Here is a 19717-nt window from a genome sequence, read left to right on the forward strand (position 1 = left end):
GTTTCGGGCAAACGGACCACAGCGAAGATTTTACCCAATGTAATTACATACTCTAAAACACGATTGGTTCAAACGCTACAAACTTTTCGTGTAAGCCAATCAAACGTGAATGCGATGAATAAACGTTTTATTATGGAATATGAGGTCATCGGCCAAACGTGCCTTTTTGCTGAAGTGGACCAATCAAAGCTCGTGAAGGCTCATATCTGTAATGTCATTGGATCTCCTTTTAGAAGGAAAGGGTCAATACTTGGGTGTGTTCATTAAGCTGTTGGCTTGTGAAACAGACATACTGTACATATTGTGTCTGGAATCATCAGCCAGGTAGGTAGGTAATACAATGATATTACTTCTCTTACAAGCTAATATTGATGCGTTGATTGTGTTACTTTGTATGATCAGCTAACCCTAAATGGTAGGATATGCCATTCAGGCGCATTCCAATAGTCTGACAAGAGAGCTAGCGGCTAGCAGGCGATCTTGTTATGATGAAGAGACTGAAGACAAAATATTTTACATTACTGTCAACAACTGATTTCTGTTTTATTGTTCCACATTTGGTAATGTAGCGAAATGTGACATTTTACATAAACATTGTAGTCCGTGTGTGAATGGTGTATACGTTGATACATTGTAAGTTAACAATCTGTGCCTTTATTTGTGTTCAGACAGCCAAACGCTACATTCTTTCCACTTTACCGTTATAGTGAGCAATTTTGTTATTGCGTTCCCCTTATCTGCGTTCAAGTACTGTTAACTATTTAAACATCTCAATGTTACAAATACCACATCATGACATCATGAATGCAATGCCATGCAGACATGTATTTGGCTTTCCTGCCTGACTCATCTGTCCTATCCTGTCTACAGGACTATCTATTTTCTTCCGTTTTAAATGTCCCATCACAAGTCTATGCTGACATGCTGCCAGCAGCAGCAGTTTAATAAACAACCAACAGTTGAACATGTGAAACAAGTCCTGTAACAACTTAATGTCAAAGAGCCCGTCAGAAATGTTTACATTCTGTAAGACTTGGAACAGCCCTAATGAGCAGCAAATGCAGATGCTGCCTGTGAGCTATTCACAGGCTTTGATGTTAACACACTGGAGGAGGTGTCTTTAATCTTTCTCTCTCTCTCTCTCTCTCTGTCTCTCATAGGATGGAAATCAGGCCGTTGCTCATGTGCTTTGCCCTCTGCGTGGTCTATGCCACCAGTAAACCCACCGAGAAAAAGGAACGAATTCACCACGATGCACCTCTCAGCAGCCGCGAGCACGACGATGCTCAGGGCTTCGACTACGACCACGATGCCTTCCTGGGACAAAAGGAGGCCAAGTCTTTTGACGACCTCAGCCCAGAGGAGAGCAAGCGCAGGCTAGGGTGAGTAGGCTCAAGTCTCTGTCCGGCTGCGTCTCAATAGTCCAATGTGGCCACCTTTCCTCGGCTAGGCTGTGTATCAATAGTATCAAGTTGAGGGTAGGGCTGTGACGGTAATTGAATGACCGTGTAACTGACGATTATGGATGAAGAGCATCATGAAAATAAAACAGTCAAAACCGTTTAAACATTCATTTTAGGATTTACATTTTTTAAATTAACATTATTTTCATGTAGATAAAACTTACTTAATAGCGGGAGTGTTTACTAATGATTATAAGCAAATGTTTTGTTAACTTAGTTTGTCTATTAAACTTTCTACATCTTCTCCTCTTTACAACTTTCCTTTGATGCTTGAGCAGCTAATTGCTTGATGAGCGGGATGTAGAGTGCTATAGGCTATGGCACGTCAGTAAAAAAATTGTTTGATGTGTTGACTTTTCATTGCTTGCTAGTAAATAAAGACAATTCGCCAAGCCTTTCCAACCTGGCATGGTATAATTTGATACAGAATATTTTCTTAAGTTATAGACTAATCAACGCTGATCAGGCCCGATTCTGGCCGATATGCTGCCCTAAACGAGACCAAAGAAATTGCCGTCCTCCTATCCCAACAAAGTAGAATAGTAGCCTAGGCCTATACCATCATTTCTGCGCTCCATGTGAGCAATGAGCATGTGTCTGGTTTCTCTGACCTATTAATGTTGACGGAGAGCGTGCGCCTGAACACGCATAGAAGTACCTGGCCTGCTTCTCGCAAATGTCAAAAGTAGGGAAGTGCCCAGCTGGGCTTCTAAGTCATATTTTCTTCACCTCACACAGTAAGTCAACGAAGTCCATTATAATAGTTCCTCACAGTATTTGAAAAATCTTTCTAACACTCTCCCCCTCGATAATCAACGTCGCTGATAAATAGGCTATGGACATGTTGCGTGTATTTGTTTCTATTTTAATGATGGTCGTTTTCATCTTCATTCTATAGCATAGCTGTCCCTTCATACTTTCATTGTCAATTAATTACACTACCGGTCAAAAGTTTTAGAACACCTACTCATTCAAGGGTTTTTCCTCATTTTTACTATTTTCTACATTGTAGAATAATAGTGAAGACATCAAAACTATGAAATACCAAATATGGAATCATGTAGTAACCAAAAAAGTGTTAAACAAATCAAAATAGATTTTATATTTGAGATTCTTCAAATAGCCACCGTTTGCCTTGATGACAGCTTTGCACACTCTTGGCATTCTCTCAACCAGCTTCATGAGGTAGTCACATGGAATGCATTTTAATTAACAGGTGTGCCTTCTTAAAAGTTAATGTGTGTGGAATTGATTTCCTTCTTAATGCATTTGAGCCAATCAGTTGTGTTGTGACAAGGTAGGGGGGTATACAGAAGATAGCCCTATTTGGTAAAAGACCAGGTCCATATTATGGCAAGAACAGCTCAAATAGGCAAAGAGAAACGACAGTCCATCATTACTTTAAGACATGAAGGTCAGTCAATACGGAACATTTCAAGAACTTTGAAAGTTTCTTCAAGTGCAGTCGCAAAAACCATCAAGCATTATGATGAAACTGGCTCTCATGAGGACCGCCACAGGAATGGAAGACCCAGAGTTACCTCTGCTGCAGATGATAAGTTCATTAGAGTTACCAGCCACAGAAATTGCAGCCCAAATAAATGCTTCACAGAGTTCAAGTAACAGACACATCTCAACATCAACTGTTCAGAGGAGACTGCATGAATCAGGTCTTCATGGTCAAATTGCTGCAAAGAAACCACTACTAAAGGACACCAATAAGAAGAAGAGACTTGCTTGGGCCAAGAAACACGAGCAATGGACATTAGACCGGTGGAAATCTGTCCTTTGGTCTGATGTGTCCAAATTTGAGATTTTTGGTTCCAACCACTATGTCTTTGTGAGACGCAGTGTAGGTGAACGGATGATCTCCTCATGTGTGGTTCCCACCGTGAAGCATGGAGGAGGAGGTGTGATAGTGTGGGGGTGCTTTGCTGGTGACACTGTCTGTGATTTATTTAGAATTCAAGGCACACTTAACCAGCATGGCTACCACAGCATTCTGCAGCGATACGCCATCCCATCTGGTTTGCGCTTAGTGGGACTATCATTTGTTTTTCAACAGGACAATGACCCAACAAACCTCCAGGCTGTGTAAGGGCTATTTTACCAAGAAGGAGAGTGATGGAGTGTTGCATCAGATGACCTGGCCTCCACAATCCCCCGACCTCAACCCAATTGAGATAGTTTGGATGAGTCTGACCGCAGAGTGAAGGAAAAGCAGCCAATAAGTGCTCAGCGTATGTGGGAACTCCTTCAAGACTGTTGGAAAAGCATTTCAGGTGAAGCTGGTTGAGAGAATGCCAAGAGTGTAGAAAATAGTAAAAATAAAGAAAAACCCTTGAGTAGGTGTTCTAAAACATTTGACCGGTAGTGTATCTTATAGCCTACTCTCAGGAAAGCCTAAGATAGGCCTAGGTATTTTATTATGTTTTAGTGAAAGGATAAATATTTGCTCTTGTTTCTGACATACAGTACGCTGGTGGTTTTGATTGATGGGTGCTTTTATGGGTGTGTGCATGTGTGAGCTCGCTGATTCTCTCTATAGGCCTAAATGTCCATTATGAAAGTTTCCTAAAGTAACCTGTCTGGACTCCATCTCTTTAATAAGAATCAAATGCTCCTGTCTTGATTTAATCTAGTAAAAGGCCTCTTTTCAGTAGCTTAGGCTACATTATTTCTCTCATTACGGCATCCTCTCGTTGAAGAAAATATGTCAATGCCACTGCCATCTAATGATCGCAGCAGCAGAGTTTGTGACGTTATGCAAATATTTTGGGAAAAGTGGGAGTTAGTTAGAATGGTTTTGTGCGTCGAATTAGTATATGCAGAAAAGCCAACAGACAAGGACAAGGTAGGCATTTATCTTTATTTTGGCTCCGTTAATGTTGTGTCAATACGAAAATGTGACAGATCCTCTCCAACCTGGCATTTCTTACGTTTTTTTAATTTTGTATTTTTTTGGGCCCTTTTGCTGTTACATGTACATTCTACACACATTTTATATACATGGCACTTTTTTTCTCACAGTAGTTACATAGCAAGAATAAAGTAATTTGATATACATTACATCTGGATAGATAGTACTTATACATTATACATCGTGTTCAGTCATAACTATTATAGAACACCCCTCAGCTACTCTCAGTCCATCCCACCTATCTCCGTAAACCACCCTCTTATGATTTCCATGTGCCATATACAGTGGGGGAAAAAAGTATTTAGTCAGCCACCAATTGTGCAAGTTCTCCCACTTAAAAAGATGAGAGAGGCCTGTAATTTTCATCATAGGTACACGTCAACTATGACAGACAAAATGAGGAAAAAAATCGTGCTTTGCTGCAGGAGGGACTGGTGCACTTCATAAAATAGATGGCATCATGAGAAAGGAAAATTATGTGGATATATTGAAGCAACATCTCAAGACATCAGTCAGGAAGTTATAGCTTGACCCCAAGCATACTTCCAAAGTTGTGGCAAAATGGCTTAAGGACAACAAAGTCAAGGTATTGGAGTGGCCATCACAAAGCCCTGACCTCAATCCTATAGAAATTTGTGGGCAGAACTGAAAAGGCATGTGCGAGCAAGGAGGCCTACAATCCTGACTCAGTTACACCAGGTCTGTCAGGAGGAATGGGCCAAAATTCACCCAACTTATTGTGGGAAGCTTGTGGAAGGCTACCCGGAACGTTTGACCCAAGTTAAACAATTTAAAGGCAACGCTACCAAATACTAATTGAGTGTATGTAAACTTCTGACCCACTGGGAATGTGATGAAAGAAATAAAAGCTGAAATAAATCATTCTCTCTACTATTATTCTGACATTTCACATTCTTAAAATAAAGTGGTGATCCTAACTGACCTAAGACAGGGAATTTTTACTAGGATTAAATGTCAGGAATTGTGAAAAACTGAGTTTAAATGTATTTGGCTAAGGTGTATGTAAACTTCCGACTTCAACTGTACCTGTATGATAACGTGGCAGAGTAATATACATATAAAAGTACTCATTGCAATGTCAAACTGTCACTCATACAAGGAAGTATGTCCTCTTTTCAGTAAAAGTTAATCAACTTATAGACTTGTTTGCCAGTAAATGGAGAGGAGGTAGAATTCCCCCTTTCCCATCATCAGATTAAACTAATAGGCTGTCACTTTCACATAGACTGTACTAGATATTGGTGTTGACTGTTATTACATTGGTATTATAGTAAATATAGTTTGACCTCTTTTGAACTTAATTTTTTTTTTTTTAACAGTCTCGCTCTCTCGCTCTTCCCCTTTCTGAGACAGTGTGATTGTAGAGAAGATTGATGGTGACAGTGATGGTTTTGTCACTGAGGTGGAGCTGAAAGCTTGGATTAAGAAGGCTCAGAAGAAGTACGTCTATGAGAACGTGGACCGCCAATGGAAGGACTTTGATGTCAACAATGACGGCATGATCTCCTGGGAGGAATACAGGAACGTAACTTATGGTACCTATCTGGGTAAGAAGGGCATGACGTGAGCATGCATGAGCCCGGGAAATGCAATTGGTCCAAAACATAAATGTGTTTGTTATGATTGGTTGGAAAGTTGCAGGGCCTTTAGTATTAGTTTCACTGATTGGTTGATTTACCGTATCAATTCAGGTCAGGGTGTATCATGTGGGATTAACTAGAGATCATAGCCGCTTCCCTTTGACCCCACAGATGACTCGGAACCAGATGACGGTTACAACTACCAGCACATGATGGCGAGGGACGAGAGGCGTTTCAAAATGGCCGACCAGAACAGAGACCAGATCGCCAACAAAGAGGAGTTCACCGCCTTCCTACACCCAGAGGAGTACGACCACATGAAGGACATAGTGGTGCTAGTATGTGTGTTTCATTCTCTGTGTTCATTAGATTAAGAGGTATTTGGAAAAAATGAAACACGGGACCTCTCTAACCATCCTCCTCTTTCTCCTTGTTTACCCCACAGGAAACCATGGAGGACATTGATAAGAATGGTGATGGTTTCATTGACCTGAGTGAATACATAGGTAAGGACTGAAGTGGACATACTCTGAGTATACAAAACATTATGAACACCTGCTCTTTCTGTGACATAGACTGACCAGGTGAATCCAGGTGAAAGCTATGATTTCTTAAATCAAATGAAATCAAATTGTGTTTGTCACATGCGCCGAATACAACTGGTGTAGACTTTACAGTGAAATGCTTGCTTACGAACCTTTCCCAACGATGCAAAGTTTTAAAAATGATAATAAATAAAAAAATTGTAACTAACACGAGGAATAAAATAAAATACACAAGAGTGGAGCTATCAGATCAATGTGCAGAGGTACAAGGTACTTGAGGTACAGTGAGGGAAAAAAGTATTTGATCCCCTGCTGATTTTGTACGTTTGCCCACTGATAAAGAAATGATCAGTCTATAATTTTAATGGTAGGTTTATTTGAACAGTGAGAGACAGAATAACAACAACAAAATCCAGAAAAACACATGTAAAAAATGTTATAAATTGATTTGCATTTGAATGAGGGAAATAAGTATTTGACCCCCTCTCAATCCGAAAGATTTCTGGCTCCCAGGTGTCTTTTATACAGGTAACGAGCTGAGATTAGGAGCACACTCTTAAAGGGAGTGCTCCTAATCTCAGCTTGTTACCTGTATAAAAGACACCTGTCCACAGAAGCAATCAATCAATCCGATTCCAAACTCTCTACCATGGCCAAGACCAAAGAGGTCTCCAAGGATATCAGGGACAAGATTGTAGACCTACACAAGGCTGGAATGGGCTACAAGACCATCGCCAAGCAGCTTGGTGAGAAGGTGACAACAGTTGGTGCGATTATTCGCAAATGGAAGAAACCCAAAAGAACTGTCAATCTCCCTCGGCCTGGGGCTCCATGCAAGATCTCACCTCGTGGAGTTGCAATGATCATGAGAACGGTGAGGAATTAGCCCAGAACTACACGGGAGGATATTGTCAATGATCTCAAGGCAGCTGGGACCATAGTCACCAAGAAAACAATTGGTAACACACTACGCCGTGAAGGACTGAAATCCTGCAGCACCCGCAAGGTCCCCCTGCTCAAGAAAGCACATATACAGGCCCGTCTGAAGTTTGCCAATGAACATCTGAATGATTCAGAGGAGAACTGGGTGAAAGTGCTGTGGTCAGATGAGACCAAAATGGAGCTCTTTGGCATCAACTCAACTCGTGTTTGGAGGAGGAGGAATGCTGCCTATGACCCCAAGAACACCATCCCCACCGTCAAACATGGAGGTGGAAACATTATGCTTTGGGGGTGTTTTTCTGCAAAGGGGACAGGACAACTTCACCCCATCAAAGGGACGATGGACGGCGCCATGTACCGTCAAATCTTGAGTGAGAACCTCCTTCCCTCAGCCAGGGCATTGAAAATGGGTCATGGATGGGTATTCCAGCATGACAATCACCCAAAACACACGGCCAAGGCAACAAAGGAGTGGCTCAAGAAGAAGCACATTAAGGTCCTGGAGTGGCCTAGCCAGTCTCCAGACCTTAATCCCATAGAAAATCTGTGGAGGGAGCTGAAGGTTCGAGTTGCCAAACGTCAGCCTCAAAACCTTAATAACTTGGAGAAGATCTGCAAAGAGGAGTGGAACAAAATCCCTCCTGACATGTGTGCAAACCTGGTGGCCAACTACAAGAAACGTCTGACCTCTGTTATTGCCAACAAGGGTTTTGCCACCAAGCACTAAGTAATGTTTTGCAGAGGGGTCAAATACTTATTTCCCTCATTAAAATGCAAATCAATTTATAAAATTTTTTACATGCGTTTTTCTGGATTTTTTTGTTGTTATTCTGTCTCTCACTGTTCAAATAAACTTACCATTAAAATTATAGACTGATCATGTCTTTGTCAGTGGGCAAACGTACAAAATCAGCAGGGGATCAAATACTTTTTTCCCTCACTGTAGGTATGTACATGAAGGCAGGGTAAAGTGACTAGGCCTTATTGATGTCACTTGTTAAATCCAGTTCAATCAGTGTAGATGAAGGGGAGGAGACAGGTTAAAGAAATATTTTTAAGCCTTGAGACAATTAAGACATGGATTGTGTATGTGTGCCATTCAGAGGGTGAATGGGCAAGACAAAAGATTGATGTGCCTTTTGAATGGGGTATAGTAGTAGGTGCCAGGCGCACCGGTTTGTTTCAAGAACTGCCACGCTGTTTCCTGTGTGTATCAAGAATGGTCCACCACCCAAAGGACATCCAGCCAACTTGACACAACTGTGGGAAGCATTGCAGAAGGTGTTCCTAATGTTTGGGATACTCAGTGTATAGTCACTTTATTCTGAGGTCCCCATTCAATACATGTACAATATTGATGTTTCTACCTCCTCAGACACTCTTTCATCCCCCTCTCCTTTGTTTCATAGGTGACATGTACAACCATGAAGATGAGATGGAGGAGCCAGACTGGGTTGCGACGGAGCGTGAGCAGTTCTCAGAGTTCCGGGACAAGAACAAAGACGGGAAGATGGATCGGGAGGAGACTATGGACTGGATCCTTCCTTCAGACTACGACCACGCAGAGGCCGAGGCCAAACACCTCGTCTACGAGTCTGACTCAAACAAGGTGAGACAATCTCTCTCTCTCTCTCTCTCTCTATTGGTTCTCATTCTATCTTTCTCCCCCTTTCTCTTTCCCTCACAATGTCTGTGTCTGTTTAAGCATTCAATTGACTAAATAGCCTTTTTGTTTTTGATTTCAGGATGGAAAGCTCAGCAAGGAAGAAATCCTGAACAAGTACGACCTGTTTGTAGGAAGTCAAGCAACTGACTTTGGCGAGGCGCTAGTACGGCATGATGAGTTTTAGATTATTTAGTCCTAGCTAGATAAAACAGTTTTAAACTTGATTTGATAAATGATAGAATTTATTTTGTACGAAACCTATTCATACACTACATTGTCTCCAATTAGTTTGTGGTTGATAGCACACAATAGTTGTGTGTGTTTATAGTTACTGACTTCCCATCCCAACACTTCATTTTGTTGTTCTGTTACATACATAGGTAGTTTAGATTGGTCATTATGTTTGAAATATGATGATATACTCACAAGCACTGAATATTCCTTTTGGAGTTGTAATAATTTATCATTTTTCCACCAAACCCTTCATATGTGGTAATTATTTTGTGTTTTTTACAGTCATGTTTTGAATGACACTGATTGTAGTGATAGCCCATAATTTCTTAGTATAGTTAGTAGATGAGAGATGCTACCCAACGTTAGCCTCATACATTTCCTTTTACCCAGTGTGTGCCTTCTCAGAGTAGTCTTTTGGGAGCTCAACCTATGAAGCTGACACTAAATATCAGTGGATCAGAGGGTCATGGGAACATGAGTCCACTACAGTGAAATCATCCCTCACCCTGCTCTGTTTCTCCATAAACACTCTGTTTGACCCCCTCTTCTTCAGATGTACTGTATTTGTCTATCATGACTAGGGCCGTTATTACAATGTTACTAAGTTCATCACTGCTTCTGTAGCCTTCTCTCCTGTCAATCACTGCCTCTCAATAGTCTACAGTGGCTTCCTCTCCTTCTCTTCTGTCAATCACTGCCTCTCAATAGTCTACAGTGGCTTCCTTGCCTTATCTCCTTGTCTTCATCTGCATTGATCTAGAAACAAATGATAGGTGAAAGAAATATGTTAGATGACCAATGCGAAACAAGAAAAGGAAACCATTTTGGACTATTGAGAAGCACAAGTGTGAGAACGCATCTGTTGTTCTATTGGTTAGAAATAAGAGCGGTTGTACTTCCTTCCTGTGGGGCATGCTGAACTGAAAGGTTGGTCCATTGCAGCGTTGTTACTGAATTATCCTTGCTCGAAATTAAATTAAGATTATATTGAAGTATTTACATACTCGGCAAGTGTTTATTTTATGGATTTATGCACAGAATGTATGGACATTCATATTTTGGATTAAATGCTGTACTTTCGATTCCACAGCCCATTTCTCAATAAAAAAACGAATTGAGTAAACTTATTTGTTGAAGTTTGAGCCTCAGTGCACATCTTCTTTTGAGAGTTTGTATGTGTAGTTGTGTTTGTGTTAATGATTTTGTTAAGATATCCAGTAAATAGTGAGTGTGGTTGAAATAAAACACTGTCCACCACTGTATTTTAAAAGTGCATCGTAATACAATATAAATCTTTATTTACCTTAGATATGTTACAATAAATCAACATGATCAAGGAGTAGATTCAATAAACCCTATTTGCCCTGAACTCACAATTTCAAAAAAGTGTTAGGGAACCTTAGATGGTTTATTGAATCCACCCCAAGACCCCCCCCCCCCATACCAGAGATACAAAAATAAAAGTGCTAAACTAATGTTTTTTCTTCATTTTTTTCATGCATTGCTATTTTTGGACTGCATCTTTGGTAAGCTAATATAAGCCATCATCAGACAGGTTCGGTCAATATTCAGAATGAAATGTACATGATTCATAACTTTCTTAAACAGGGTGCGATTTGTGGGGGAGAGGAGAGAGGAGAAAATAACCCCCTTCTTTTTGGCTATTATGGTGTCCTAAGGGGTGTTCCCATTTGAATTAAAAAATAAAATGGCCAACAATACCACCGCAAACCCTATACAAATCGCACACTGATTATGATAAGAATAATACTATGGAGTTTGGAGAAGTTCTCTGACAGTAGGACCTTCCTGGTATGAAGCAGTGGAGGTAAGGGGCAGTCAGGTCTTGGCTGTTGGGGATGGGGTTGTTGGGGATGGGCTCCTGATGGACTGAGACCAGCGTCACAGCTTATGCTGTGGAGACCTCAGTCTTGGAGGCTGAAACTGAAGTCTCCTCAATCTGCTTTCCAAACACGGTCTCCATGATGCAGGCGTTGAACTGAGGAGAGGGAAGTAGATTTATATGACAGAGAATGAACATGATAAGGTTGTGTGTTCTGTTCTGACTCACCTCTGATGTGCTTCATTTCTGAGTGTTTGTCAATGACTGAGTGTGTGTCTGCCACTATGTCGGTGTATATCTATGCATTTGGGGGTTATAGACTCACCTGTTTGTTCATGAAGGCGTAAATGAGAGGGTTGTATACACAGGAGCTTTTAGAGAAGAAAGCAGGGATGGTGACCAGGCGGTAGTCTTTGTTCTCCTCTGTTGAATAGGCAAAGTACAAGGCTGCCAGGGCGTAGGGGCCGTAACACAGAATGAAGGAGCACACCATCACAATCACCATCCTGGATACTTCCTTCTCTGCCTTCTGGGTGGAAACTGACTCAGCCTGCGCAGCTGCCACCTACACATACACACACACAGAAACACACACAGGACAAGCTGGTCACGTCTGGGTTCCAAATCATGACTATTCTGTACTTTGTTTTGTTTTTGTACGTTTTTTAAACCCAGAATGCATTGTACTCACAGCCCGTAGTGCTCCCAGTAGCTGGGAGTAGGAAAAGAAGATGATGATCATGGGCAAGATGAAACAGGTCACCATGAGGAAGTTGGTGTAGCTGGCACAGTGGAACTCCTCGTTGTTTGTGTACCAGTCAGGTCCACAGGAGCAGCCCAGACCCTCAGGGATATACCTGTAAAATAAACCCAAGTTACAGTAACTAAAGCCCCACACAGTGTCTGTCTGCAGGTTTTCATCCTTGCCTATATCAATCAGCGACTTATCTAGACTTGGAAAGCAGCGAGCGATGCAGACTTTGAAGCCAATTAGTGACATTAATTGCAAACTCAGAACCTTGCACGTGTACGGCAAAACTTTGAATTTGAAACCATTTTAGGATATTTACCATTTTCCCCAATGTGAACCAAATAGCCTAATAGTAGCCAAATACAAATAGTATTTATTCATCCAAACTACACTGAACAAAAATATAAACGCAACATGTAAAGTGTTGGTCCAATGTTTCATGAGATGAAATAAAAGATCCCAGAAATGTTCCATGTGCACAAAAGGCTTATTTCTCTAAAATGTTGTGAACAAATTTGTTTACATCCCTGTTAGTGAGCATTTCTCCTTTATCAAGATTATTAATATTTTAGTCATTTAGCAGACACTCTTATCCAGAGCGACTTACAGTTAGTGAGTGCATACATTTTTCATACTGGCCCCCCGTGGGAATCGAACCCACAACCCTGGCGTTGCAAGCACCATGCTCTACCAACTGAGCTACACGGGGCCTAATCCATCCACCTAACAGGTGTGGCATATCAAGAAGCTGATTAAACATCATGATCATTACACAGGTGCACCTTGTGCTGGGGACAGTAAAAGGCCACTCTAAAATGTGCAGTTTTGTCACACAACATCTGCCACAGATGTCTCAAGTTTTGAGGGAGCGTGCAATTGGCATGCTGACTGCAGGAATGTCCACCAGAGCTGTTGCAAGATAATTTAATGTTCATTGCTCTACCATAAGCCGCCTCCAATATAGTTTTAGATCATTTGGCAGTACGCCCAACCGGCCTCACAACCGCAGACCACGTTTATGGAGTCGTGTGGGCGAGTGGTTTGCTGATGTCAACATTGTGAACAGAGTGCCCCAAGGTGGTGGTGGGGTTAGGGTATGGGCAGGCATAAGCTACAGACAATGAACTCAATAGCATTTTATCAATGGCAATTTGAATGCACAGAGATACTGTGACGAGATCCTGAGGCCCATTGTCGTGCCATTCATCCACCGCCATCACCTCATGTTTCAGCATGATAATGCACGGCCTCATGTCGCAAGGATCTGTACACAATTCCTGGAAGCTGAAAATGTCCCAGTTCTTCCATGGCTTGCATGCTCACCAGACATGTCACCCATTGAGCATGTTTGGGATGCTCTGGATCAACGTGTACAATAGCGTGTTCCAGTTCCTGCCAATATCCAGCAACTTCACACAGCCATTGAAGAGGAGTGGGACAACATTGCACAGGCCACAATCAACAGCCTGATCAACTCTATGCGGAGGAGATATGTTGCGCTGCATGAGGTGTCACACCAGATACTGACTGGTTTTCTGATCCACACCCCTACCTTTTTAAAAAAGGTATTTGTGACCAATAGATGCATATCTTTATCCACAGTCGTGAAATCCATAGATTAGTAAAATCTTTGAAATTGTTGCATGTTGCGTTTATATTTTTGTTCAGTATATAATACAGTACAAGATCAAAGTGGGTGTGAGAGGCTGGGGATCAGTACCTGCTCCAGCCGAAGAATGGTGGGGTGGCACATCCGATCCCCATGACCCAGGTGAAGGCAACAGCTGCCAGAGCCTGGTTGTTGTCAAATTTGAAGGTGCCGAAGGGTTTGCAGATGACCACGTATCTTTCAAAGGCAAGGACAGCCAGGGACCAAGCTGACACCAACCCTGAGGAAGAGGGAAGGAGACATCAACATGTTAGGAGACATCAAAGACATCGAACACAAGAACTTTGCAAATAGTTTGCATGCATATAATCAGAAGGGTAAAATGAATCACTAAAGTTGTTGTTGCTTTTTTTGTTCCTATGATGATGTTTGAATTTACCTGCTATTGAACCCATGCAAGATTCCATTGCACACAAGGTGTGACCCATGAAGAAGTATCCTCTCGTACTAGCGATGAACACCTGACTCACAGAGAACGTCACAAAGATGAAACCTGCTAACGAGACGTTGACCAGGATGTAGTTCAGCGGTTGTCTCAGCTTCTTGTACTTCACTGTCACCAGGAGAATGACAAAGTTTAGGGGTGTTCCTGCAAAGAACACAAAGCCCATGAAAGCGGTCTGTAGGTAGAAAGCCCATGCTGGGGCCAGGTGATACTGTGGCCCCTCGAATGGGCTGATTTTAGAGATGTTCTCATACAGATAGAAGTCCTTTGCCATCTTGGCTCCTCTCTGCATCTGACCACCACCCGTACGTTCCTGAGATGTGCCCTGAGATGCTGGAAGTCTCCCTTTTATATGTCCATAAACCACATATAAACCTCTTATAAGTGATGCCAGGAACAAGCTTCTCCTGCGGATCTTCCTGATCTTGTTGGTGGAAGAATAAACTTTAGGATTAAGTTGCCCCCGTGACAGTGACCTTCTGCCAGAAGAGACCTTACTTTGTTGGGCGCAGTAATCCATTTTAAAGGAGCCAGTGAGAAAGAATTGAATAATTTAATTTGTAGTAGAGACATGCTGTTTTTGTTGGTGCGGACAGTGCTAGGATGGAAAACATCGCCATACTTTTGGAGTTTGTAACGTATATCACTGATTCAAGCTAGGCTGTGTCGGCTGCTCTTATGAGGTGGTAACTGCCGTTTCCAGTTCCCATTAATCTCTGAGGGACTAATCTTTGAGGGACATTAACCTTCCTTCGAACATAACCCAGGGGGAGCGGGAAAGGGATGTGGCGAACGGGGTAGAAAGAACAAGCTGACTGGGCAGTGGCACTTACCTCCACAATGTTTGGAAACTCCACTTTAAAAATGAATTATGTTAAGTGTTAATCCATCAACACATTTACTCATTCATTACAGATTCTAAGCAAACCTAGAGAGCCTTGATCTCATTGTCTACCTTTCTACAGGGAAGCTCTTGCACACTGAGCACAGTGTGAAAGACTGTTTAAATGTCAATTGATTTTTCAATCTTACATTTAAAAGTCACATTCAGGTCTAAATGTACCAATTGGCATCAAGATGTAGCTTGCATGGAACAAAAAAGGAGGGCCATATAACAAACAGCAGTAGGTTAGAGTGGTGGAACAGCAACCTGAGGGTTTCCAGTTTGAATCCCCAATTCGTACAGAAGAATCTGGCCCTTGAGCAAGGCATGTAACCCTTAAACTGCTCCTTGGATTACACTATCTGAATTGATGACCTTTGACGAGGGACAGAGATTACGGTTTAGAGTTAGAGATAAACCTTGATCGGGTGAAAACAGAAAGCTTACGACTATCCGGCAGCAAGCCAATAAGTCCCCTATACACCCCACCCCCCTAGTCCATTCCTCCCTCCTTCACTGGAAAGGATGTCTAGTAGGTTTCTGAGAGTTGAAATCAGGTGAATTCTGATCAACATACCTCACTAACAAATAATATATTTTCACTACCATGATTCTTCTCTGAACAGGACATGGATATTCAGAACATTCACATTTTAGTCATTTAGCAGACACTCTTATACAGAGCAACTTACAGTTAGTGAGTGCATACATATTTTTTTTATTTTTCATACTGGCCCCCCGTGGGAATCAAACCCACAACCCTGGCGTTGCAAACGCCATGCTCTACCAACTGAGCTACATCCCTGCCGGCCATTCCCTCCCCTACCCCGGGCCAATTGTGCACTGCCCCATGGGTCTCCCGGTCGCGGCCGGCTACGACAGAGCCTGGATTCGAACCAGGATCTCTAGTGGCACAGCTAGCACTGCGATGCAGTGCCTTGGACCACTGCGCCACTCGGGAGATCTTCCACCAGAACGTTTTGTATATTTTTCCTCTTCACGATATCATAGCATATATTGTCAGGGATGGCAGCCGCAGACCTTGGATCTGCGAAGTGTCTCAGCTACTTTTTTCAGTTACTGTCTTTTTGCAATAACTCATGCAGACACACCAATAGGCAAACATACTCTCATGACACCACCCCACTATGTAAACATGGAAAAGTGTTCCCCATCTTATTGATTTCCTTGATCAACTTTATTCTATAGTAGTTGGACTTATTTTTTTAACTCATACATGGTCATGACTAACAGGTAGAGCTAATGTTAGCTACATAAGATGCTTAGTTTTGTTGTCAGTTGCCCTTTCCCTGAGCTTCATCACATGTGAACCCTTTCTTCCATCAACCTGCTGCCTGGTGCCTGCCATGTATCGCTTGACATTGTGGTCTTAAAATGCCACAATACAGGGATGAGCCTTAATCTGGAAACAAGATTTACCTGAGATGTACCTGGCAAATCCTTAGAATCTCTGCAAACTGCAGGGATGTAACATGGGATTAGGATCAAACTACAGGATCATCCCTTTAGCCACAGATTGTGGGGTCAAATGACTAATTTGAGGAAGGATCAAGGGTCGGTTTACTGGTAAATCTCCCTACTCCTCACCGCGCCCCCCGTCCTCCTTTTTATACACCTGCACACAGTCAGCCTATCCTCTTTTCCTTGGAACCTTTCCAAGGAACCTTTTCCTCTTCCATCCTCCTCCTCTGTCCTCCTCTGTCTCTCATGTCTTTTCAGATCAGTGCTACTCTAGTTAAGTTTAAGGCAGTAGGGACCAGCTAGTTTGATCTAGTTTTGATCTAGTTTTTGCTTGAAAACCAGAGCTTCTCCCAATTTACCAGCAGCAATAAAGGTATGCTTTTTTAATTTCCAGTATTTTTGTATGGGTGAGTAGGCTTGTTTAACTATATTTCACCTTAGCGTTTGGGTAGGTCATTTAATTTGAGGTATATTGATCAGTTTAAGATTTTAGCTTTAAGGATAAATCTCAGTCGACAACGCTTATTTGACCGAGATTGGATCTTTGGAAAAATGTATGTAACTTTTAGCATTAAAAATGATTTTATATAGTTTGACACTAATGACAAAAAAAACTGTGTTTGTACTGTACAGCAAACCGAAGTGCATGCATTGTGATGACCCTTATCTTGAAAGATGTTTTCCTCAAACTAGGTGAAGATGAAGGACCACTACCCTTCAAGATACATGGTGAAGAAAAGATGGAGAGCAAGTGAGAGAACGGGTGCAAGATAGATATCATCCCCAGACTCAGGGTTGTATCATAACCAAGCTGTATGGTTTAGACGTATGGGTATGATACGACCTGGGTTTGGCGGTGGTCTGCTGCTGCCTTCAAACAGAGGATGCTAACACCAATGGCTCTCTATAACTGAGTATTTGGCGTGTATTTTCTTCCCTTTTACTTTTCCTTTCCATTTTGCCAAGAGAAGAATGTAATAGCAGCCAAAATGTAATTGTTTTAACAGCTGTAAAATTGCTTAAAATGACACTCTTTACTTTTGTATTTTGTGTTTTGTGACAAAAGTATTCTCCAAAAAGTGATCCACAAAATAAACTGAATGGAACGACCCTTGTACTTCTGTCCACTCTGCCCTTGTGAGATCATGGTCAATAGAAACGCATCCATTTGAAAACCCTTAGATTAGCAGTTGTGGGGGTTGGTGACACCAGTGGGATCTACCCGGTACAGCCAGAAGAGGACTGGCCACCCAGTTTTTCCTAGCCACTGTGCTTCTGCCTCTGCATTGCTCGCTCTTTGGGGTTTTAGCCTGGGTATCTGTAAAGCACTTTTTGACAACTGCTGATTTAAAAAGGGCTTTATGAAATAAATGAAATCTTGTGAAGTAACAGCATAATGATCCTAAAGGGGCAAACCACATCCTCTTGGTGCGCCAGGTAAACTAAATCAAGTGCATCTAAGAGTTGATCTTTTAAAATATAGTGATGCTTTAATCAAAGCTTTCACACACAGGCTTCTAAACACCCATAGTAAATGTAAAACAACACTCCTTATAAAGCAAGTAACAATTAACAAACTTGAGATACACTATATATTCACAAGTATGTGGACACCCCTTCAAATTAGTGGATTCAGCTATTTCAGCCACACCCATTGCTGACAGGTGTATAATCTCCATAGACAAACATTGTCAGTAGAATGGCCTTACTGAAGAGCTCAGCGACTTTCAACGTGGCACCGTCATAGGATGCCACATTTCCAACAAGTCAGTTTGTCAAATTTCTGCCCTGCTAGACCGGCCCATGTCAACTGTAAGTGCTGTTATTGTGAAGTGGAAACGTCTAGGAGCAACAACGGCTCAGCTGCGAATTGGTAGATCACCATGCGCAATGCCAAGCGTCGGCTGGAGTGGTGTAAAGCTCGCCGCCATTGGACTCTGGAGCAGTGGAAACGCATTCTCTGGAGTGATGAATCACGCTTCACCATCTGGCAGTCCGACAGACGAATCTGGGTTTGGCTGATGCCAGGAGAACACTACCTGCCCGAATGCATAGTGCCAACTGTAAAGTTTGGTGGAGGAGGAATAATGGTCTGGGGCTGTTTTTCATGGTTCAGGCTCCTTAGTTCCAGTGAAGGGAAATCTTAACGCTACAGCATACTATTACATTTTAGACGATTCTGTGCTTCCAACTTTGTGGCAACAGTTTGGGGAAGGCCCTTTCCTGTTTCAGCATGACAATTCCCCCATGCACAAAGCGAGGTCCGTACAGAAATGGTTTGTCGAGAACTTGACTGGCCTGCACAGAGCCCTGACCTCAACCCCAACAAACACCTTTGGGATGAATTGGAACGCTGAGTGCGAGCCAGGCTTAATCACCCAACATCAGTGCACTACCTCACTAATGCTCTTGTGGCTGAATGGAAGCAAGTCCCCGCAGCAATGTTCCAACACCTAGTGGAAAGCCTTCCCAGAAGAGTGGAGGCTGATATAGCAGCAAGGGGAGGACCATCTCCATATTAATGCCCATGATTTTGGAATGAGATGTTCGACAAGCAGGTGTCCACATACTTTTGGTCATGTAGTGTACTTACACCCATGAAGCATGCCTATAGTGGCAGGAGTTTTTCTAACCATGTGACCTGACCAGGAAAAACTTGGGGTCCAATGTCTCCTTTGCATCAGGTTACTCTCCTGCAGGGCAACTATTGACAACTGCTCGGAAGACGCAAACCTGTAATGAGCCACTATCTGGTATCTATCTTTGTTACTAGTACCCCCATTTGAGAACAACTGTTGTAAATCATGCACTTTGCTTACATCTAGTGGTCTTTCAGTGTATATTGGGATTCTCTTACAAAAACATGTACATACCGCCTAGTTACATAGTTATACATTGTAACCATAAATTAAATTAAATTAAATCAAAATTAATTGAATTAAATGTGTTGTTACCTACCCTTACCACCTGGGGGCGGCCCGTCAGGAAGTCCAGGATCCAGTTGCAGAGGGAGGTGTTTTGTCCCAGGATCCTTAGCTTAGTGATGAGCTTTGAGGGCGCTATGGTGTTGAACGCTGAGCTGTAGTCAATGAATAGCATTCTCACGTAGGTGTTCCTCTTGTCCAGGTGGGAAAGGGCAGTGTGGAGTGCAATAGAGATTGCATCATCTGTGGATCTGTTGGGGCGGTATGCAAATTGGAGTGGGTCTAGGGTTTCTGGGATAATGGTGTTGATGTGAGCCATGACCAGCCTTTCAAAGCACTTCATGGCTAC

The 19717-nt window shown here is 42.3% G+C and overlaps 2 protein-coding genes across 4 annotated transcripts; one reads left to right on the forward strand and one right to left on the reverse strand.

Annotated features, from left to right (window-relative positions):
• The first annotated feature begins 237 nt into the window (after positions 1–237).
• On the forward strand, positions 238–10498 carry LOC311140573 (calumenin-A). Of its 3 annotated transcripts, none has more exons than XM_084175690.1 (7): positions 238–324; positions 1161–1382; positions 5758–5951; positions 6156–6322; positions 6430–6490; positions 8881–9080; positions 9217–10498. In XM_084175690.1, the coding sequence occupies exons 2-7, from the start codon at positions 1162–1164 to the stop codon at positions 9319–9321; spliced, it is 948 nt and encodes a 315-aa protein (XP_084031816.1). In that variant the 5' UTR covers positions 238–324; position 1161; the 3' UTR covers positions 9322–10498. The 3 variants fall into 3 exon arrangements, with proteins under 3 accessions (XP_084031816.1, XP_084031815.1, XP_084031817.1); XM_084175689.1 differs by having other exon boundaries at positions 249–328; XM_084175691.1 differs by having other exon boundaries at positions 249–328; positions 5758–5939.
• A 140-nt stretch (positions 10499–10638) lies between these two features.
• Positions 10639–14353, reverse strand: LOC311140572 (putative violet-sensitive opsin; the record flags this gene model as incomplete). The annotated part of the gene is made up of 5 exons (XM_084175688.1): positions 10639–11370; positions 11540–11779; positions 11906–12071; positions 13686–13854; positions 14014–14353. The coding sequence occupies 5 exons, from the start codon at positions 14351–14353 to the stop codon at positions 11281–11283; spliced, it is 1005 nt and encodes a 334-aa protein (XP_084031814.1). The 3' UTR covers positions 10639–11280.
• Between the last annotated feature and the right edge of the window lie 5364 nt (positions 14354–19717).

The sequence above is a fragment of the Coregonus lavaretus genome (assembly GCF_964263955.1).
Source record: "Coregonus lavaretus genome assembly, chromosome: 13".
Lineage (NCBI taxonomy): Eukaryota > Metazoa > Chordata > Actinopteri > Salmoniformes > Salmonidae > Coregonus > Coregonus lavaretus.

Coding starts and splice junctions, on each gene's coding strand:
- LOC311140573 (XM_084175690.1), top strand. CDS start 1,162: ATGGAAATCAGGCCGTTGCTCATGTGCTTTGCCCTCTGCGTGGTCTAT. Junction 5,952..6,155: donor AACTTATGGTACCTATCTGG/GTAAGAAGGGCA, acceptor TTGACCCCACAG/ATGACTCGGAACCAGATGAC. Junction 6,323..6,429: donor TGAAGGACATAGTGGTGCTA/GTATGTGTGTTT, acceptor TTTACCCCACAG/GAAACCATGGAGGACATTGA.